Source organism: Pectinophora gossypiella, chromosome 9, assembly GCF_024362695.1.
Source record: "Pectinophora gossypiella chromosome 9, ilPecGoss1.1, whole genome shotgun sequence".
Classification (NCBI taxonomy): domain Eukaryota; kingdom Metazoa; phylum Arthropoda; class Insecta; order Lepidoptera; family Gelechiidae; genus Pectinophora; species Pectinophora gossypiella.
Genome location: NC_065412.1, coordinates 13021725 through 13043699, shown reverse-complemented (window position 1 = coordinate 13043699; position 21975 = coordinate 13021725). Strand labels below are relative to the sequence as shown.

Here is a 21975-nt window from a genome sequence, read left to right as displayed (position 1 = left end):
CACTGTTAATTTTCTGTTGAGATTTTTATAATCCTTGTCAGTGGACAATAACGAAGTCAATGTTTCTGAAAACGAGTGTTTACATTAACAATAAAAGAGAACAGAGGAAAATCAGTGTTGTAACATACTTGTGTTGTAAGTAAAAGTTATGTGTATAGTTTAGAAACAATAATATTCTTGCTTTTATTAGGGAACAAAACGTTATGCGAAATTTGCAATTCAAAAGCGATGAGAAAGGCGATGAAAAAGCGGGCCATAGAACACGACGAGGAAGAGCAGGAAGAGGGTATTTCTATCCCTTTCGCACCAAGAGTCCGCACTATTGGCATTTTGTCCCTTTTCGATATGATCCTTAGGACCTTACTTTGCTCAGGTTTTGATCATACAAGAACTGCGTATTGCAATACAATTTTGTATGGACAAAATTGAGCTGGCAAAAAGTAAATGCGATCCCTTGTGCCGTCGTTTCTAGTATATATGTTGCATGATGCATGTTATTTGTAGACGTTCGAGTTCTTTTTTTAGACGTTATTTCATGTTAGTGTCGAATTTTGGACCTTTGTGTTCGTCTAGTGTATTCTGCCTATAGACTTCCGTGTTAATATTTATAATTTATTATCCCATTTATGTTTAGAAACATTATAGTTTCGCTATTTAGATGTGTTTGCATTCTTATTTTTATTAAAATCACTTGTGTTGCCTAGATTAGTAAGTAGTCTAGTTGAACACGGACACCGTACTACTGAGACAAAATTTATAGCAAGAAGTATCTGCTGACATTGGGTCATAACATATTAATTGGCAATAGATATGGATGTTTCAGATGGACCCGATTGCGAACAGTGCATCGGGATTTTGGAAGAACTGGAGAACATTGATGATGACTGCGATAGACACGGCATAAAATTCGTTAAGACTCAAGATTATTCCATTGCGGAAGCTTACGGAGTAACAGATTTTCCTGTAATGGTATACTTTGAAAACAATATACCAAATGTGTACGAAGGATCATTGGCAGAAGAGGAAGAGGTGTTGCAATGGTTAATTACACAGAAAACAGAGGATCGCATTGAACTGATAACAAGAGTGATGCTTGAGAAAATGGTTGAGGAAACACAGTATTTGGCTGTATACTTCTGTAAGTTTTTATAAGTACAATGCAAGTACAGTAGTGTTCGTCTGTAAATGTGCAATTTACAAGAACGGTCTTTAAAAGATTTTTACACATAAATGAATTAATCATTTCAGATAAACTGAATTGCCATATTTGCGAAACCATTCTCGAAGGCTTGGAGAAGATAGACGACGAATGCGACGTATTTGGCATTCATATGGTAAAGATCCAAGATCCACAACTTGCTAAGAGATACTCTATCAAGACTTTCCCAGCTATGGTCTACTTTAGGTAAAGTGATTCTAAATGAACAGTAATTGAAATTCTAAAAGACAATTGATGTGCCTAGCTTTGATATATTTTTAGAAACGGGAATCCACTATTGTTCGAAGGAGATTTACAAAACGAGGAATCAATCCTTGAATGGCTTATTGATGACGACAACCGAGAGTTGGCTGATGAAATTGAATCAGTTAACGAAAGGATGTTAGAACGATTGCTGCACGAATCTCACTTATTAGTGGTGTTCTTCTGTAAGTAAAGCGTCTTTAAAAACTGATAATACGTTTCGAGACTTTTTTTAATGGGGGGATTGTTTATGTTTCTTCTCGCTGATCTTAGACTTAGCTCATAATATTTCCAGATGATGATGAAGATTGTCCAGAGTGTGAAGAGATCTTGGAGGAATTGGAACAGATAGATGGTGAAGTCGATCAGTTTGGTATTGATTTTGTTAAGATAGCGAGCCCAGAAGCCGCAGCCAAGTATAATGTGGTCAACATCCCTTCTCTTTTGTACTTCCGTAAGCAAGTCCCGATGCTCTACGACGGCGACTTACACCAAGTCGACAGAGTCCTGCAATGGCTAACTTCTCAGGACGTTTTTGAAATTAAAAATGAAATTGAAGAAGTTAACCGAAAAATGCTGGACAAACTGTTAGAGGAAAACGAATTTTTGGCTGTCTATTTTTGTAAGTATGGTTAATATGTTCGATTACGAATGAAACGTGATAAAATCCATGATGTATTATTTATTATTCTCTCTTTATCAGACGAAAAGTCACCCGAAAGTCGAGCAGTACTAGACAAGTTGGAGAACATCGACAGTGAGACGGATAATTTAGACATAACTTTTGTGAAGATGCAAGACCCGCGATACGCGCGGAAGTGGGGTGTCACCAAACTGCCGGCCATCGTCTACTTTAGAAAGAGATTCCCCAGTATATTCAGAGGTAGGTCCACTTTAAGTAAGTTGTAATATGAATCTAAAATGATGTGTAGGTACAGCTAATCGAAAAAATCTATACATCGTTAAGGTCACAGGAAAACTGTAATAAAAAATACCTGTATTCTTAAGGAAATGATTAATTTATTTAATAAAATTGTGCAGGTGACTTGATGAACGAAGACGAAGTGTTGGAGTGGCTGCGAAAGAACAGGTTCCGACAGCCAGAGCTGAACATCTTCATGTACGCGTTAATAGCGCTGTCGATAGCATTCGTCATGTACACTGCCTTCCTACTTCAGTGCTTCAAGCCCGCACCGCCGGCACCAGCGCCACATCCCAAGCAGGCGTGAGCCGCTATAAGACACTATCTTTATATGGATTTTGACTACTTGCAAGGCTACGGTCGTATGCTTTGCTAGTCCACGAGTCCATTGCTTCAATCAAATTTTCCCAATCCATAAGATTTGGTCGACAATGGATCGATTTAGACAATACAAGTTCTTGGGATCAAACTTTTGATAGAGATTTTAGAATATACGAATGCCTGCGAATTTAGACTTCTTTTGAATTTAAATACGAAATCGGACTATAATCCTCTGGTATTAATTTCTTCTGTTAGTGAGTGGTACACTTGGAAAAGGATGAGAGAAAAGGGTGCGCGCCATTATTATATTATTTCTTCATTCATTCTTAAATAGTGTTAGGTATTAAATTAGATCACTTTCAATAGTTTCAATTGATGCTTTGAATAAACGATTTTTACCTGATCAAAATTCACCGCACGAATATTTGCGGTTTAATTGGCTACTAACAGAATGTAAAAGTAAATGGGTGGAAAACCCCAGAGGAATTTTAGTATTCGAAGTATAAAGATTCGATATAGGCAAAAAACTGGATTGACATTGTAACATAGAAGTACTTAATTGATTTCGACCTGTTTAACGTTACTAATAATGACAACTTTCTTTGGAGTTTGCAGTAAACGCTATGAGTCAGCATATCTAATTATAATCTTTTTAATTCTTCAAGTCATATTTCTTTTATTGTTATAATCATTTATAATCAGTATTTTTTTTTTCATCGTTTGCTTCTGGTGTTTACTGTTGACTTCTAACATTTTCTGTTTATGGCATTTTAAGTTTATGTACTGTTATCTTCGTTAAGACTGTACCTTCTCGATAGTGAATTCAGGGCCATTGTAGATACCCGTGGCTTTACTTTATGAGCTGGTGAATTGTTATTGAGTAGTAAGTCAAGTGTCTAAAGTGGTACCTGTAAATGTGAAATGTGCCTTTTCTAAGTATCCGTGTCTTCTACTTTGCTGTTATTTACACCGATCTTATCTACTTTTAGAATCTATAGCCTTTTAGGTTTCGTTAAGCCTTTTGTTAAGTTTGTGTTTGAGTTTACGGAGCTCCAAGACAACTTCACTCTCTTTCTAACTAACATCTTTTAAATCAATATTTATATTGTGTTTAATATTTTTATTTATAGTATTTATTTATAAATTTTTCATTCACCTTTAATATCTTGAATATTTTTAAGTAATTCATTATTTATCATTATACAAAATCTTAGAAATCATTGTGATTTGAGCTTTAATAACTCTTTTTAAACAATCGTTTAGATATTTATCAACATTACTAAAATTTTTATTTTTCAGTAAATACATGCGTACGTTCTTAACAAGTAATACTTTATATAATTAAAGTTTTAACACTACTTCTAATTATATTCATATATATTTTATATTTATTTTTAATTTCTTTTTTATTAATTATATTTATTTATTTTTCATATATATTTATTTAAACGTATGGTGATATTGTCATTGAGCTCCATTTTGTTGGGTGATTGTTTATGGGCGGGAGCTGGACTGACACCTGCACGCTACTACGGTACTAGACTTACCAATCTAAAGCCAAGTTTCCTAATTTATTCATAATTATTCTGTCCTTAATGTCGACTATACCGGAAATAATTATACATGGTAACCTTATGTCAAAATATAGACTCCATTTTTGACTGGCCACGTGACGGAGCGTCGGTTCAGGCAAGCGCAAATGTCGGTAATAATTATCATCTCCCTAGCGTTATCCCGTTTTTCACAGGGTCCGCTTACCTAACCTGAAGATTTAACAGGTCCGGCAACAGAAGCGATAAGGAATATCTATATATCTTTATTTTCGAAATATGTACACGTTCCGAATCACGCAATCCACTCACGCTACGTTTAGCAGATCGTAAAACGGAGCTTTTAAAGTACTTACTTAAGTAACCTTACCTCGGTTAAAGTAACGTAGTAATGTGCCCGATTTTTTCTGCATCATTCCCGCTCGTAATGTATAGTGTGTATATTATAATGATACCTTCGAGAAAACGGTAAGGGAAACGTGAAGCTAATACGAATATGCTCAAAAGAGTAAGCGCGAAAAGCGAGCGCTTTATTAGTTACGTTGTATATAAAATGTAAATATAAAATAAATAAAAATAGTAAAATCAGCATCGTCGTTGTTTTATTTGGTACGCCTAGTGTGAAGAAGTGTGTGTCAATGCGTACTAGCGAACGTCATGCGTGCGTGCGTACGTAAAAACGTGCGTGCGTGCGTGATAGCGTGCATGCGTGCGTGCGTGATAGCGTGCGTGGCGTGTGTGTGTGCGCCTGTGTTAATGCTACGATCGACAGAAACAGATCCCTAAAATGAAATGAAAGTTTTAGCTTAAGAAAAGACTTATTTGAACAACAGTTTATTCAATTATAATTGATTTATTTCTAGAATATATCAACTTAGTAACAAAAATACTAACAAGAATTAGAAGTAAAATATCAGTCTGAGTCATATCAGATGTGATGGAATTTGTAATAATAAGTATTCATAAAAATATGTTCACATAAATTAATTATGGTCCCTACATTGTTATCACAAAGAGATCGATCATGTTCTGTAGTTATCACTACTTATCAGCTTAAAATCGCTCTAAATAAAGAGAACATTTTGCAAGTAAGTACTTTTAATTTTATTTAAAATTATCACCTATTGAATTATTAATATTATTTGTGGAATCAGTAAATTAAATTATAATTACTAAACTTGCACCGAAGAATGTTACATTTTGGATCGGTAAAGGTAAACTATTTTATAATATAATTCGAATAATCAAAATAATCAAAACGAAGGCTTATTTCTTTGTTGGAAATAACTTATAATCTTCTTATTAATTAAATTGTTATTTGCAATGTTTAAATGTGTGTTTAAATGTGGTTGAAAAGGTCACATTGAAGTAATTCTCCTTTGGCCGACGTCGCAACCAGTTGCAAAGGAAGAATTTTACTCCTATCCTTTTACCTAAAAATGCAATATTGCTATTTGACATTTGTTGGTATTGACAAACAGTGGTCTCGATATGCGCAAATGCATAGCGCAACACGGACCTCCGCGGACCGGCGCAAATGTCAAGCTTTTTAAATTCTTTATCTAATTTTAGACCCTGTGTTCTAAAATTTAAATAAATGCTAGGTCTACAAGCATATATCTACTACATTTAATTGATCCCTACATCTCTTAATAACTACTTGTATCTCATATCTACCAGTACTACTTAGATTATTATTTGTATTCTAGCATGATGAATTTGACAGCAGGATGCAAAGATACAGTATAGCCTAGTGCGAAAGAGATATAACGTAACTGTCAAACATAACCCTCCATTTTGCTTTGCCGCAGTCGGGTAAAAATATACTATGATGATAGCTGTCCTATGCATCGTGCTATAACGCAAAAGATACACTGAAAAAAATGTTTGATTAATATTTTTTTGACTTGTTTCTATATATATGTGCATAAGATCATGCCTATTTCCCTATGGGGTAGGCAGAGAGGACGAAATCCCATTTAGTACGATCCTGACACACCACTTTCGCTTCTTTCACTCTCATCAAATTCTTCATACATGCTCGTCGTACTTTTAGCTTGGCTTTTCTTTAAAATAACCTAGATTTGATCGCGGTATGTGCGCCTAGGCGTTCCTCTTCCAAGTACCACTTAAACGTCTTTATAGAGGTCGATTTTATGTGTATCAGAATCAGAATCATTTATTCAACGTAATTATCATGGATAAACTTGTTATAGGTCAATGTAACATTTTGAATTTACGTCATTTCGCAAGGTGTTATGGCTGAGGAGAAGAAATGACAAGAAACTGTAACAGCAACACATCTTTTAAATCAATGAGGGTACATTACAAGTTATTTAATAACTAGAGGAACACATTTAATACCAGACATGTTTATCATTTATTTATTATAAGCTTTTTTACATAACATAAGCTTCACGTGAGCTTTAAATTTATTTAAAGCTTTAAATGCTTTGCTTTGCTGCTGTTTAATTAAGCTTTAAATGTATTTTTTGGTTGTATGTGTTAGTTGTGGTCACACCCCGGACACTTCATACAAACAACCTCGTTTTACACAGACACTACACATTGACATTATCCTACACGCGCATCTGTGTGTGTTACGTCCTCACGTCTGATACCATACTATTCAAGTCGAAACTATAACCCTAACACCAGGGTTGATGGGGTTGGTAATCCACCTAACAACCCACACGACAGAAGAAGTCTAAACTATATTCGACGGGGTCGAGGTAAACTTAGCTCAGACACTGGTGGGGAGCGAGAGTTGCCGTTCTATACGCAGTATTATTCTTTATTGTATGACTTGGTGCTTGACACCCGAAGCGTACCGCCATCTCTGCCTACACCCCCCCGCCCATTCGTACGTAAGACATAGTTGGGTAGCCACTATTTATGGTAAACAATAAGCAACCATTTTTTTCAGTGTATAGGACTCATTTCCACTAAACTACTATTACTTGGATTATCTAACCAAGAATGCCGAACAATACCTGTTTACTTTTCCACCAAAATAGTATTATGTTAAGACAAGACGTGTGTTTTCATGGTCCTTGAGGTATTTGCTTTTCTCCTTCTCGAACAGCTGGACGAGCCGCTCGGTGAACTGCGCGTGAACAGCGTTCACTTCCTCCTCCGTTGGCTCCAAGTTCTTCTGGACTTCCATCGGTTCCCCCACTGAAATGGATATTTTATGGGGTTAGGTTGAACATTTTATTCATAGCATTTACTATAAGATACCAAAGACGTAAATAACATACATACATACATACATACATAAACTCACGTCTATTCCCCACCGGGGTAAGCAGAGACTATGGAATTCCATTTGCTTCGATCCTGACATACTTCTCTTGCTTCCTCCACACTCATCAATCGTTTCATACACGCACACCGGTTCAGAGTAGATCTTACTGAACCTCTAAGGACATCTCCAATTAATTACGTAATAATTTTAAACCACTGAATTCGACTTAATGAGTTTGAATTCATATTTGGATCATAAATAATCGATATTTTTTGAGTTTCTATGATTTGTTCAAAGCATTATACCTGTAGTTTCGAATACTGTCTGGGGTTGAAACCATTAAAATCGACTTCATGAGTTTGAATTCATGTTTGGATCATAAATAATTGATATCGTGTGGTTTCCAGGACTTATACCTGGTTAATGGCAATAGGTTCGCCCTCTATTACATGGGACTTAAATATACCTAGTTCGTGAGGAGTAGGTGTTCTATAGACCTCTGCTTATCCCTTCGGGGGTGAGGGTGACCCGAAAGATACGATAAGATAGTAAATATTTCTTTAATTTGGCAATAATATTTGAAATAATGGGCTAAAAGAAAACTCTCTTAATGATGTACTTTGTACCTAAAGGTATCTCTGAAGACATACGGTCACGAGCATTAATACGTATACACTTTGGTACCAAGTCACATTAAGTTTTTTGACAAAATGAACTGTAAGTCTCACTAAATGTCAAATATGTTAGTGCGACAGAATCCTAAAATGGGTACATTTGTACCGTATGCACCATTGACCTGCACCATCAATGGTGCAGATGAGACTAATTAGTTTCATTTGCACCATTAAAGGTGCAGGTCAATGGTGCATACGGTACAACGGGACATTATATTGTACATCGGTAGTAGCCCCCGCGATACGACAACCAAACTGCGCGCGTCGCGAATTGTGATGTGATCCAGCCGATTTCGGCTACGGCGACTGCTTCAACTCCGACGTTCATGTGCTCGCATGTGGCTTATATAGCCAATGTTATTAGAAAAGATCCTCGCACATAGCGGGCATGTGAACACACCATTTAAATATGTAAAGTACGATGACGTCTATACAAGTAGATAACATTCGCTGCGTCTATTGATCGGAGCCTGCTAGTGCTAATAGGTTTTAAATTATAACGAAAAATAAGACTAAGTAGTATTGAAATTCATTAGTCGATAGTAATTAACACAGACATAATAATAATAATTATAACATAAGATATGCTTACGACTACATCCCAATTCGGTAGTTTTCTAGGTCAAAGATAAATTATGAAAATCTGATGAACGAAATAAAGTTCTAAAGGTGACAATAAAAAGTTTTTTTTTCCTATTTAGGTAACTTATTTGTGAATTTAAAGAAAAATGTAATAATAAGTGCGACATTTTGTCACGTTTGTCTATGACCTCACAGGTTGCTTTTTCATACAAATTCCAAAGTAATTTTGTGTTTTGTAAAAAAAAGTAAAAAGTAACTGATTTGACTACTTAGTTGGAAACTACCCTATTGGGAATAAGAGAATGGGGAGTAAGAGAATGTGGGTTTGTGAGTGGGGGTTGTGATTAAAAAATGTTATTTTGTTTTGTTGTTTGTATAAGCACGATGAGGCACCGAATACCTTTTGGCTATTTACAAGGAATAGAAATTATATTTCCATGGCAGCGTTCCTTAGACGTGCAAAAGAAGTTACCCAATCTGTTAGCTGTACAGTCATGAGTAAATCATGTACCAACTTTAGGACCCTGTCGCACTATCATATTTGACATTTTAATGAGACCTACGGTTTAATTTTTCAAAAAAGTCAATGTGACATGGTATCAAAGTGTATACATATTAGTACTCGTGACCATACATTGTAGATATTTTATTTACTCACCGACAGTAGTGACAGGATTCCTCAGAGGCAATATTCCGAAGGTGTACTGGAAGAGCCCTCGACCGATGGGGAACATGGGCGACACCCCTGTGTACTTCCGGAAGGCCTCTTGGAACCGCCTGAGTCTGCTGTTCTCAGGGTTCTGGAACGGCCTGAACACGTCTGGCTCGCCGAATGAGAATACTGGCACTAGCGGGGCGCTGGGGACAACATTTGATAATGTTCAAGCCTCTCTTCTATCGTGTGGGTTGTGAGGTGGATTACCAACCCTATCAACCCTGGTGTCAGGGTTATAGTTTAGAGTTGAATCGTATGTATCGAACGCGAGGACGTGACACACACAGATACGCGTGTAGGATAATGTCAATGTGTAGTGTCTGTGTAAAACGAGGTTGTATGTATGAAGTGTCCAGGGTGGGCCGCCAAAGGCCCCTGATATGGCTCATGTAACGACTACTTACTTACATCACTAAGTAGTAACCGGGATCAACAGCTTAACGTGCCTTCCGAAGCACGGATCTCTTTCTTTCGGACAATCAGGTGATCAGCCTGTAATGTCCTAACCAAACTAGGGATGACAAAGTGATTTTCGTGATATTCCCCACCGGGATTTGAATCCGGGACCTCCGGCCGTTGGTCCCAGTTACTACTTAGTGATGCAAGTTAGTAGTCGTTACATGAGCCAAGTCAGGGGCCTTTGGCAGTTCAATAGTAACCTTGACACCAGGGTTGATGGGGTTGGTAATCCAACTCACAACCCACACGATAGAAGATGATAAATAAGTAAGTACCTAATAAGAATGATTTCTAATATTTTTCTATGATCTATGTTTCTACCTAATTCATATTATAGAAGTTTAAGTAGGAGAAAAAGCACAAACAATTAAAAGTTTTTTAGTACCTACTGAGTACAGTTATTTTTCTCTATAATATTGTAGTAGGTAGTAAGAACACGTACACATAGGTAAGCATATATTTTTGTTCTCAACAAACACTAATTTGTACCGACTGCGCGGAGATAAGAATCGTTTTATTAATTCAACTGATATGACCCTAAGCTTCATGTCTCGCCTTTAATCATATCTAGTTTCTTTATTTCAATGGTAAGTATATACTACTGGACTTACGTATATGTTACTGGCTGATAATAAAATGAAATGAATAAATAAAAATAGTAAACATACTACAACGTAAATGATCTATGTTACAGATCCACTCTCAGAATCAGAACAGGCGAATTAAAAAGGCCACATCGAAGAATTAATCTAAAAAGGTAATATTGCAATTTGACATTTGCACATATAAAAGTAAGTTCGCAATGCACACAAATGTCAAATAGCAATATTGCTTTTTAGGTGAATTGCTTCGATGCGGCAAACCCCCCAGAACGTAATCTTTCTTGCTTGAACATTTAATATTTTATTAGAGTTCGCCTGCTGGATGTTAGAGAAATTTAAGCTTGGAACCAGTTACAATCCTCAAGAATGTTTATCACTAACGACTCATTGAAAAATATAAGCTGCTTACCCAGACTTCATTGCGATTCTGACGAACCCCTTCCTTCTGCTCAGCAGAATTTTGTATTCCCCAGGATGTGAGTCCAGCGCTTCTGCCGCGCCCCCAACGATCAACGCAACGCACTTCCCCTGATGCCTCCTTTTGTCCAGAAGATACATCAGACTTTGTTGCGATGCTGAGCACCCTCCAAGCCCAAGGATGAAATCTCTGAACAGCGGCACTAAGAAATGTCCTCCCAAAGTGATCATATGGCAAGACATTCCTGGAAATATCTTGTAGAAGTTCAAAGCGTTTGTGGCGAAGGCGCCGAAGGCTCCTGCACATACGATGCCGTGAGGGAAGCACGCGAACAGATAGTTGCGTGACGGGTCCAGGTCGGCTGTCTTCACCAGCTTGAGAGGAAAGTAGTCTCGGTAGCGTCGCCACCACGAAAGGTTTCTGAATAATTCGATTCTGGAAGAAAAGGGTAACAGGTTAATAAAGTATCTAATACGAGTACGTACTATTTCAATCATTCAATATATTCTTTATTGTACGCTTTATACAAAATTAGGACAGAAAATTCCACATGGTCTGAATCAATCCCCTTAGTATTTGTTACGATGTCACTAACACTGTATCTATCGGTATCTAGTAATATTTAAATATATAATCTTCTCTTCTTATCGTGTGGGTTATGAGGTGGAATACCAGCCTCATCATCAACCCTGGTGTCAGGGTTACTATTGAGCCGCCAAAGGCCCCTGACCCTGATATATAATAAATTTATTGCAGTATAGTGCCTTAGTGTCCCCAGTTTCTCCGTTTTTCACAGAGTCCAAAGAAACAAAAACAAGAAACATTTATTGAGAAGCTGTGTAGGTACATACATGCAGGTCTCAAACATTATAAAATTGTCTCAACAGCATGTCCATGTCGGACGTACAATATTACAAATAATGTCATTATTGAGCATCAAGGAATTAAGTAAGTACCTAATAATTAGTCACATTATAAACATTTGTCAATTTTAAATATCATTGTTGTTGAAAATATTCATTCAAGTCATAAAATTCCATATCAACTAGCCAATTTTTTAGTCCGTTTGCATATACCTCGTATAGTTTATATTATGTGTAATGTTGTTACTCACTTTCGTCCGCCCTCATTGCAAATGTTGATATCGTTAACCATCCATATCGCGTACAGCACGCCGACCCACCAGTAGTCGGAGTAGACAATCTTGAGGAAGATGAAGATACATAATATTTCTCCAAAGAGGACCAGACAGATCCATCCTAGAGCTCCGAGGGTCTGCAGGCGACGTTCCATTGGCAGGTTGACGGGAGCCCATTGGATACCGAGGGATTCAGAGATTCCACTGAAAATGTACGAAAAAATAAATAAAAAATAAGTATAGGACGTAAGTATATTGACCAAATTGGAGATGTCCTTAGAAAAGGTTTAGTACGATCTACTCTCTCTTCCTCTCTCTCTCTTACGTATGTATGTTCTCTGCAATTCTTCCGAATAGTAATGTTTCGGAGATAGCTGTTGTGGTCGTATGCCGTGGTAAGCAAACTCTTAGTACAGATTGGCATACGACCACGTCTACCACCTAAACATCACTATAATTTACTACATAATATGTATATACATAGCGGTCAAATACAATAACCCTTCTTTTTGTTTGTGCCGCAGTCGGAAGTTGTTTTTTCTCAGAAGCTTTTATATTTATGGGAAGGAACAAGATACGCCGACAACAACAACATGTGCATACTTAGTTATGCATTTAGTAAATTGTGAGAACTAATTAATTCCAGGCAACTTTATAATCAGGTACTTACCTAATAATTTCACAGGTCAGTAGCCTACTATACCCACCTTCTATTGCGTGATTCACCGTATGTGAATGATACATACATACATAAACAGCAGCCTATATACGTCCCACTGCTGGTATATAATATAATCGAGAATTCTATGTTTGCCAAAGACAATTTAGAAAGTTTCCGATGAAAATAGCCAATTTTTCTAAACAAAATAATGTATGGTGGTAATTTCCATGCCGGTAGATACGCCCTTCACAAACATATGCAAGTACACATACACAATTCACGCCTTTAACCCCTAATGGGATAGGCAGAGCTACAGATAATCAAAGATAACTTGCAGCCACTGTACCTATACCTATATACATAACGTTGTTTTACAGTGAAAAATCACATTTTGATGGGATATTCTTCAACAAAATTCAATTCAATTCCTTTATTTATAAATAAATATTACACATCAACCAATATTTCCATGAATAGACCTCGACTTCCTACGATTACTTAATTTCATTCTGGCCACAATTTTTACCTCGATTGAAACTAACTTATTACTTAGTACTTATAAGTAATTAACAAAAATCACACCCGAATGTGATTTTTCAAAAAGAGGTTTACGTGGTTTTCAATATAAGGCGGCGATGAGTAACCTATACACGTCCCACTGCTGGGAACAGTCCTCCCCTCAATCAAACGGAGGGGTTATGGAGCATACTCCACCACGCTACTCCATTACGGGTTGGTGGATGTGTTATTACGGCTAATAGCCGGGACCAACGGCTTAACGTGCCTTCTGCGCGGAATCATCTTTCTTTTCCGGGAAATCACGTGATTCTAGCGTGCAGTCCTTACCAAACAAAGTACAGTCTCACAAAGTGATTTCGACAATGTCCCCGTCGGGAATCGAACTCGGACTTCCAGACCGTGAGCCGTTGCTCTAACCACTAGACCACGGAGACTGCTGATAAACTGATGAGTAATTTAATTACCGACTTCAAAAAGGAGGAGGTTTTCAATTCGACCGTATATTTTTTTTATAAATAAAATTTATTTTGTATCCATTTTATTTTTCTAATAAGTAACTTCGTTAGAACTTATCGGTGACCATTGTACTCTGTAGGTAAGTACCTAAACGTATTCTTACTTTTGTTAATAAAGATATTTCAAATCTATTGATAAGTAAGCCAAATACGCCAGGATATGCAACAAGGCTACGGTCCTAACGAAGAGAATTCTTTAATTACAAGCACAAAGTCCGTCAAGATTATTTTACTGATTAATATTATTCAATAACGGATCATAAACAGGATTTACTTACTAAATCATGAACACATCAATTTGGATTTGTTATCAGCCAATAACACTATGTAGCTCGAGGAATTATATCAAGTATTAAATGATAAGCTATCTGGCTATCGTTTGCGTTTCAACAGGTATCGGGCAAGTGAATTTTGAAACTTTTTTATATATTTTTTTTTATTATAAACTTGCAATCAGTCCCTGGATATTTAGCAGTTCTTTTGTACAGTATTTGATGTCGAGTAAGGCTTGTCGTTCCATTGTTGGACTGCATATATTGTGGCAAAATCAACCAAGACTGGTTTACCCTGGCCGCAAGCTAACTTTGCGGCCACATAGAACTCTTACCATGTGGCCGTAAAAACATTTTTAAAGATTTAAATAGGTAAATTTCGGTGGCCGTAAACACGACATCCGATATCATATGATGAATTGCGAAGTTTTGTTAACAAAAATCACATCCGAATATGATTTTGTATAAATGCGAATACGGAGTTTTCACCATAGGGCGATGATAAATATTGTCGTTCTGTTTGCGTACTAACAGGCCACTAGACAGGTTTCGACAAACAAATTCAACTACACGTGTGTACTTAACACTTCTCTGTTGGTTAGTTTAAAGTAAAAAATACGTTCAGTGTTTATGTTTCCTGGTAGATATGTCGTAAGTCGCATGCAAAAATGATGTAAGTAGGTATAGTTATGTTATAGTTATGTTAGTTATTATGTAGCTATAGTTTTGTATTTTTTTATAATTGTATTAAATGGTTTTAACATTTATTGTATTTCGTAATTGATCGTATTTTTTTAGGTACATAAGTAATTTAATTGTATTTTATTTTTATTATTTCTCATTTCACCTCCAACTCGCAGTGGAGCAGCGTGGTGGAGTATGCTTCATATACCCTCCGGTTGAATGAGGGGAGGCCAGTGCCCAGCAGGCTGTATATAGTCTGTTTATGTTAAGATGTTAACATAAATTATTAATTAGGTATTGTGAGAAGTTTTCATTTTAATATGCTTCGTCTTTTTTGTAACCTATCTTTGACTTTGACTTGCTGGACTAGGTAGTCTATACCGAGTTAGGATATCTACTTACCTATGGACGATGACAGCTTGGCGATATGTTGCCGTGCAGTTTATCATCATCAACTCCCTAGTTATCCCGTTTTTTTTCACAGGGTCCGCTTACCTAACCTGAAGATTTGACAGGTCCGGTTTTTTACCGAAGCGACTGCCTGTCTGACCTTCCAACCGGCGAAGGGAAAACGAACCCAATACAGCTTAGGTCACGTATCTCGGAAATGTGGGTTTCGTGCAGTTCATCATATCTAACTTAAAACTATCAAAATGCTGCTTATTACACTTGTATCTATCTTACAAATTCATTTTAAGTGCGGCTGCAAGTTATCTTTGGGATTAGGTACTTACTGCATGAGTTGTCTGAAATAGGCTACCTGAAAACTAAAACCTTTAAAACTACTTCCTGCTTTCTTGCTAATACATACATGAACAGCCTAATTATATACGTCCCATTGCTGGGCACAGGCCTCCCCTCAACAGGGGGTACAGAACATAACTGCTAAATAAAATAATGAAATGAATACTCACACTAGAATACTCCATATGCCATTGACGATTTTCCAAACAACTTCAAGCATCTTTTATAGTAGGTATTAATGTGACACTTCGCGGAAATATAAATATTTTTTTTTAAAAAGGAGTCATTCGCACATGCGCCTAGCTGCGCGGTGAGATAACGACTAGTCAGCGGTCTTCCGACCTCCACACAAACAGAACGTTACGAATTAGTCACTTCTTGATAGCACATAGGGTCTAACAACAGGGTTCAACGGTTAAGCGCAATATTATTATTTTATTTATTGTTATCGTCATTTAATCGTCCCGTTATCTTTTGTATCTATCAGTTGGTAGTGAAGTGTAACGGTCACATTCAAAAGGTCGTTAACTTTAAATAGTAGGGTACTAGGTAATCTAGATGCATTTAATAAGTGAAATTACTGTGAAAAGAAATACCTAATAAAAGTTAAATTAATTAAACTACTTATGCAGGACAAAAGTACAACAAAAGGCATAAGGAACGGTTGAGTAACCATCCAAATTCCTTAGTAACTATGCTGTTGGAAGCTAGCAACAGGGTGAAGAGGCTCAAAAGGAAGGATGTTCTTGGGCGCTGAGTACTATGGAAGATGGTGGCATTGGTTGCTTTACTTCTAACTAATCAATAATCACACATCAAATCTGATTAGTCTTGCGACTGATTGCAGATATTAAATTTAAAAAAACTTATGCAGGGCCAGGGTCGATCGATAGGGCCAAAAGTTGCATGCAAAAGCAAGAAAGAAATAGTAGAAATTTACTCAGAAACATGGTATAAGAAAATCCGGTGGTTTTATTATACTGTGCTTATAAATATCGGATGTAGTGTGTAAGGTACCATACAAATAGTTCTACAACCACTGAGGGACTTTCCAGGCTGTGTTCCTCAAAAACAATATAGATGGCGCTGTACAGTTTTCCCTTCGTTTAACTTTCTAATGAAATTAGAAATTAGGATAACAGACGTAAATGCATTTCCTATTCATTATTTTCTATTTATCTAATTTTGATTTGAAACAATCAAATAGGTACCCCTAATCTCAGTTGAAAGGACGCTGGTATCTGATCCTTGAGGTCATATAATGAACTCGTGAGCAGTAGGTACCTAAATACTAATTAAAACATCATTTTAACAAAACAAAACATACCGTGAGAACCTTCTTTTACATTTTTTTAGCATTTGGAAAAATACAGATTACATTATGTATATTAAGTTTTGCTATACCTACTTATATCTTCCAGCACAGCTCCTAAACCAATGATTGTCGAATTTGTTTTCGAATTCATGTTTGGATCATTTAAATTATTGTCACGTGCTCAGCGCTGAAGTGAAACATCGTGAAGAAACCCACATTCCCGAGAAATGCATTTTCGGAGGGATGTGACCTAACTTGTATTGGGCTGGTTTTCCCTTCGCGTGTTGGGTCAGACAGGCAGTCGCTTCTGTAAAAAACCGGACCTGTCAAATGTTCAGGTTAGGTAAGCGGACCCTGTGAAAAACGGCATAACTAGGGAGATGATATACCTACTTTTTAATAGCCTAGCCTAGGCAACGCAAGGGAGCCGATGATGACGTAAGAAGATATAGGTAGGTAGTAATCTACCTACCTATATCTTCTTACTTTTTTTATTTTTTTTTATTTATTAAATCTTAATACTAAAATACAATTTGTCAATGCCCTGCAAAACTGTTTAAACAGTTTGTCTGCAGGAAAGTGTCTCCACTAATAATACGAACTTATATCTAATAGTCAATTAATAACATAAGTTAACTAGGAATAATAAGTTAGCTAGGACACGAGTCTAGAAGGTGTTGTTTAAGTATTTTTTTTATATTTACTTTTATTTGGTTCTAGACGGATGTTCTCAGGAAAACTATTCAGTAAGTAGGGAAGTCTCTTTTTTAGAGTTCTATCGCCATAATAATTATTGACTCTAGGAACTTCGAATTTGCCCGCGCACACCGACCTCGTGCCATAAACTATGGCTTGCTAAAGATATTTAGTCATGCTCTTGAGTTTGTGAGTATGGATGTTTGTTACTTTTTCACGCAAAAACTACAGAATGGACTTTAATGAAACTTTATAATAATGTAGTTTATGCATCAGAATAACACAAAGGCTTTAACAATTTAAAACAATCGGAACTTCTTACCGCGGAAAACGAAATCCACGCGGACGAAGTCGCGGGCGGCCGCTAGTATGATAATAAATATACTAAATATAAATAAAATAGTATTGACATGCGAAGCGATAACATAAACATCATCTGTAAGTATGTACCTACCTATTTAGCGTGCGTAATGTTTTCCGTTCATAACTTGCGATTGGACAAAGGTGGAAGGGTGATGGTCAAGGCCTGGTGCGTGATGCGTGATATTTTATTATAACGACATTTAGGTATCTAAACAGCTTAATAAGTTTGTACAAAGCAATTTGACATACCAAAAAACATAATAATTAGTATTCATCATCACCAGCCCATTAACGTCCCCACTGCTGGGGCACGGGCCTTCCCTATGGATGGATAGGGAGGTTAGGCCTTAAACCATCACGCGGGCCCAGTGTGGATTGGTGGTTATTAACGACTGCTAATGCAGCCGGAACCAACGGCTTAACGTGCTTTCCGAAGCACGGAGGAGCTCGAGATGAAAACTTTTTTTTTGTGGTCACCCATCCTATGACCGGCCTGTGCGAAAGTTGCTTAACTTCAACAATCGCAGACCGAGCGCGTTAACCGCTGCGCCACCGAGCTCTCTTAATATTAATTATACCTAATGTATTTTTAATATGATTTAAGTGCAATAAAGGGTTTTTGTATTGTATAATATAAGTTCAAGTCTATATTACCAGTTGGGGTAGCCAGAGGTACATCCATTGCAAAATGAACGGAGTACGCACGCTTCACCGACCTTTCTGTTAGACCAGAGTGTCGAGCTAACTGTGTTAGTGAAAAATGCATTTACGATAAATTAGTAACTCATTGGTGCAAGTTTGGTACCGGGGTCGAACCGGCGCCCGTTTGAGAAGCTAGCCAGTGTACCACAGTTATTATTACAGTTTAATTAGTTTGTACAAAGCAACTGGACATACAAAAGACCTATGTTAATAAAAAAAAAATAGCCTATATATATATACCCACTGCTGGGCACAGGCCTCCTCTCAATCAACCGGAGAGGGTTTCTAATCAATTACTTTATCGTATTTTTAACCAACTTCAAAAAAGGAGGTTATCAATTTGACCTGTATGTGTATAATATTGTTGAATTGCACAATATTAGTACAGGTAAGTTAGTCTATGTGGGCTTCTAAAGACGTGTGTATAATTCACAGGTGTGTAAGTATGAGTGTCTGTATGTATTATTGAAATTGAAAATTTCGCGCTAATAAAGTTTAGATATATTTCCCGATATACCTAGGCACTGCAATATAAATAAATTTAGTAAATCTTTATTTAAACATCTTATGAAAAAGATCTCTTAGCTTTAAGTTAACTGTAAACTAGTATTTTAAGACATAATAACTAAGCAAACTCCACTCCCACAGACAAACCGAGGAATTGGTTTTGTGGGGTTTTAGTGTAACAAAATTTTCTGCATTTTTTTATGAAAAATAAATATTTTACTTACTTACTTATTTACAGGATTCTAAATTAGTACCTATACCTACTTACAGTTGTGCAGTTATTACATGCAAAGATATCTCATCTAATAATATCTAAAGTAATGTAATAATGAACTTAAAAAGCTTTTATTTATAAATAATTTATTATTCTTTTTATAAATTAATGATCAAATGAAACAGGTTACATAGGAAAACAAATTGTGTGAGTTATAAGTTAAAATAATATGCAATGAGTGAAAGTCACACTTTTGCATAATAGGTATAAAGTTATTAATTTAGTTGCTAGCAAAACAACCTTATAGCCTGGGACAAGACAATAAATCTTCATTAAAAAAAAAACATTGAAATTCAATTGTGCATTCTAAATAGAAGCAGTTATAACTTAATAAAACAATCCTTTTGATATATGAGAAATGTCATAAGCTCACAGGTATAATTGCCAATTGGGCAAAACAGAGGTAAATCCATCCCTCCGGTTGATTGAGGTGAGGCCTGTGCCCAGCAGTGGGACATATATAGGCTGTTTATATATGTATGTGAGCTAAATCTAGAGGTGAATAAGTGTAGGTCCATACTTCTTTGAGCTTTCTGTTACACTAACATGATAAGCGGTGAGCTGTATCACCATCTACAATGGTTAAATCAACTGTGTTAGTGAAATATGCAATGAAGATAAATTAATAACTCATTGGTGCAATTCTGGTACTGAGCCTGGTACCAAACCAGTGCTCTTCATTTGAGAAGCAGGCTGGTGAAACACAGCACCATAATCACTTTCATGAGATTATATCATTAGTTCAATTTAATTTCAAATAATTTATCAGTTTACAGAAATGCATAATAAACTATTTTAAATGGGACAATACATTATTAAATCTTTAATGCATTGTAATTATGACATAAGCCTAATATGTCCTACTGCTGAGACCGAGACTGCACAGGTACCTAGACTGCACCCCCCCTTGATAGAGGAGGGTGACTATGAAATCATATTATTATTTAGTTAGCTTTTATATAAAAACATAAATTGCATGTTTAAAAATGGACAGCTTTAAAATCCTTTTGGGATTTCAAAACAGTAATAATTATTTATTAAAATGTCTCTAGTAGGTAGATACCTTACAATTTCAACTGAAATCTTTCTCAATGATCTCTCTATAATCTTTGATCTTCTTTTCTGTTTCTTTAATACTTTCTTTGAGGTCCTTGTGGATCTCGTTGTATGCCTTAATTGACTGGTTGGTTTCAGTGAAGATGTTCTGTAGAATTTGGATATGGAGAATTCTGAAAAAGAAAAATAAGAAGATGTGTTATATTAGTATGTTTGTTTACAGATACATAAAATCTAATAAATTTATGTACTTTAATAGTTCTACTTACTTAGATTTCAAATTCAAAATCTTAGTTTTTAAAGCAAGAAGTTCACTTGAATTGTCACTGAATTTAGATACTCCTTGGATTCGGAAGTTCAACCATTCCATCATTAGGTCCATCTTCTCACTCTCTTGCTCTTGAAGAAGATCTAATTTGCTATCTCTGTCCTTTAATTCTTTCAATTGCTCTTCACGACACTTAATACAAGAGTCTGAAGTTTGCTTCAGTTGTTCCAATTCTGCTGTACATTCTGGAAGTTTCTTCTCAATTTTATCAATGAAAGCTTGATTAAGTTCTACTTGCTCGTCATAGGTTAGCTCAGCTTCAGTTTGATGCATAAAACCTGTAATTTAAAAAAATAGTATTAATAATATAAGAAAGCTTACATAATAAACTACAAATAATAAACCTTCAACTATGGAACTGGAAAAACATGCGATACTTCTACTACGAAGTGGTCCAAACAGAACTTAGTGGAGTATCTAAGTAAACAAACCTAATAAAGTGGAAGTGGTATCGTCTGCCGTGCTGACTCTTTGTAAGCTAGTGTGATGCTTCAAGTCACACTCAGATATTATTCTGCTCACTTTTCCTTTTAGTTTAGGAGACAACTTGCTATTAGGTTCACTGCACAATTCCTTCACAATTTCAAGTAAAGTAGTATTCTCTTGAGTTAGTTTCAGCTCTGCACATAGTCCTTCAGTACTAGTACCAAAATCCATTATTGTAGAAATCGGATTTGTACTATTATGAAATCAGTTTTTTTCTAAACCGCTGAGCATATATTATAATCACTAAGTCTAAACGTACAATATTTTATTTTTAAAACAAAACAAACCGAATCTTTCAAACACGTTTCAAATTCAACTGAAGCTTTTGTGTTTTGCGAAACGAAACGAAACGTCAAGCACGGTCACGTCAACGGTCAAACGTTTCGATTCGACTTAAGGAACCTGTTAGACGATAGGTTATACTTCAATTACTTCAATCAACACGATTAGACATACACACTTCATACATAATAATAACGATAACGAATGGAGTAACTGCATAACTTACCTTATGTGTTCCTAAATCTATTACTATAGGTTTTATTGTAACAATTGCAACAACTTAAACAAACATATTCAAATTAAAAATCAGTTTTATGTCTTCTTTCTTCGTCAATCAATGATGAATGGTTTTGATTGCGTTTGACGGTTTGACGTGGATTGACGATACAAATGATTCAAGGGCAGAATAAAAATGAACTTTTGCTTATCGTATTCCCCCTCTTAAAAAATAGTATAATCCAACCAACTTGAAGAGTAATAT

At 36.1% G+C, this 21975-nt stretch overlaps 3 protein-coding genes across 4 annotated transcripts in view; 1 reads left to right on the top strand and 2 right to left on the bottom strand.

Annotated features, from left to right (window-relative positions):
• Positions 1–4846, top strand: part of LOC126369599 (uncharacterized) — a 29993-nt gene extending 25147 nt beyond the window's left edge. The window contains exons 20-25 of one of the 2 annotated variants that reach the window (XM_050014087.1): positions 824–1138; positions 1249–1405; positions 1481–1647; positions 1758–2084; positions 2166–2345; positions 2504–4846. In XM_050014087.1, the coding sequence (XP_049870044.1) occupies positions 824–1138; positions 1249–1405; positions 1481–1647; positions 1758–2084; positions 2166–2345; positions 2504–2691 (1334 nt within the window). In that variant the 3' untranslated portion in view covers positions 2692–4846. Of the gene's footprint in view, positions 1–808; positions 1139–1248; positions 1406–1480; positions 1648–1757; positions 2085–2165; positions 2346–2503 lie in introns of both variants that reach the window. The other variant, XM_050014086.1, reaches the window with a different exon arrangement.
• Positions 4847–5879: 1033 nt separating this feature from the next.
• Positions 5880–15842, bottom strand: LOC126369683 (2-acylglycerol O-acyltransferase 2-like). The gene is made up of 5 exons (XM_050014245.1): positions 15656–15842; positions 12067–12294; positions 10944–11387; positions 9417–9616; positions 5880–7432 (listed from the first exon to the last, which is right to left on the bottom strand). Exons 1-5 carry the CDS (start codon positions 15703–15705, stop codon positions 7275–7277), a joined length of 1080 nt encoding a protein of 359 aa, XP_049870202.1. The 5' UTR covers positions 15706–15842; the 3' UTR covers positions 5880–7274.
• Positions 15843–19411: 3569 nt separating this feature from the next.
• LOC126369710 (chromosome partition protein Smc-like) lies at positions 19412–21534 on the bottom strand. The gene is made up of 3 exons (XM_050014281.1): positions 21158–21534; positions 20668–21004; positions 19412–20571 (listed from the first exon to the last, which is right to left on the bottom strand). The coding sequence occupies exons 1-3, from the start codon at positions 21381–21383 to the stop codon at positions 20415–20417; spliced, it is 720 nt and encodes a 239-aa protein (XP_049870238.1). The 5' UTR covers positions 21384–21534; the 3' UTR covers positions 19412–20414.
• Positions 21535–21975: the final 441 nt, after the last annotated feature.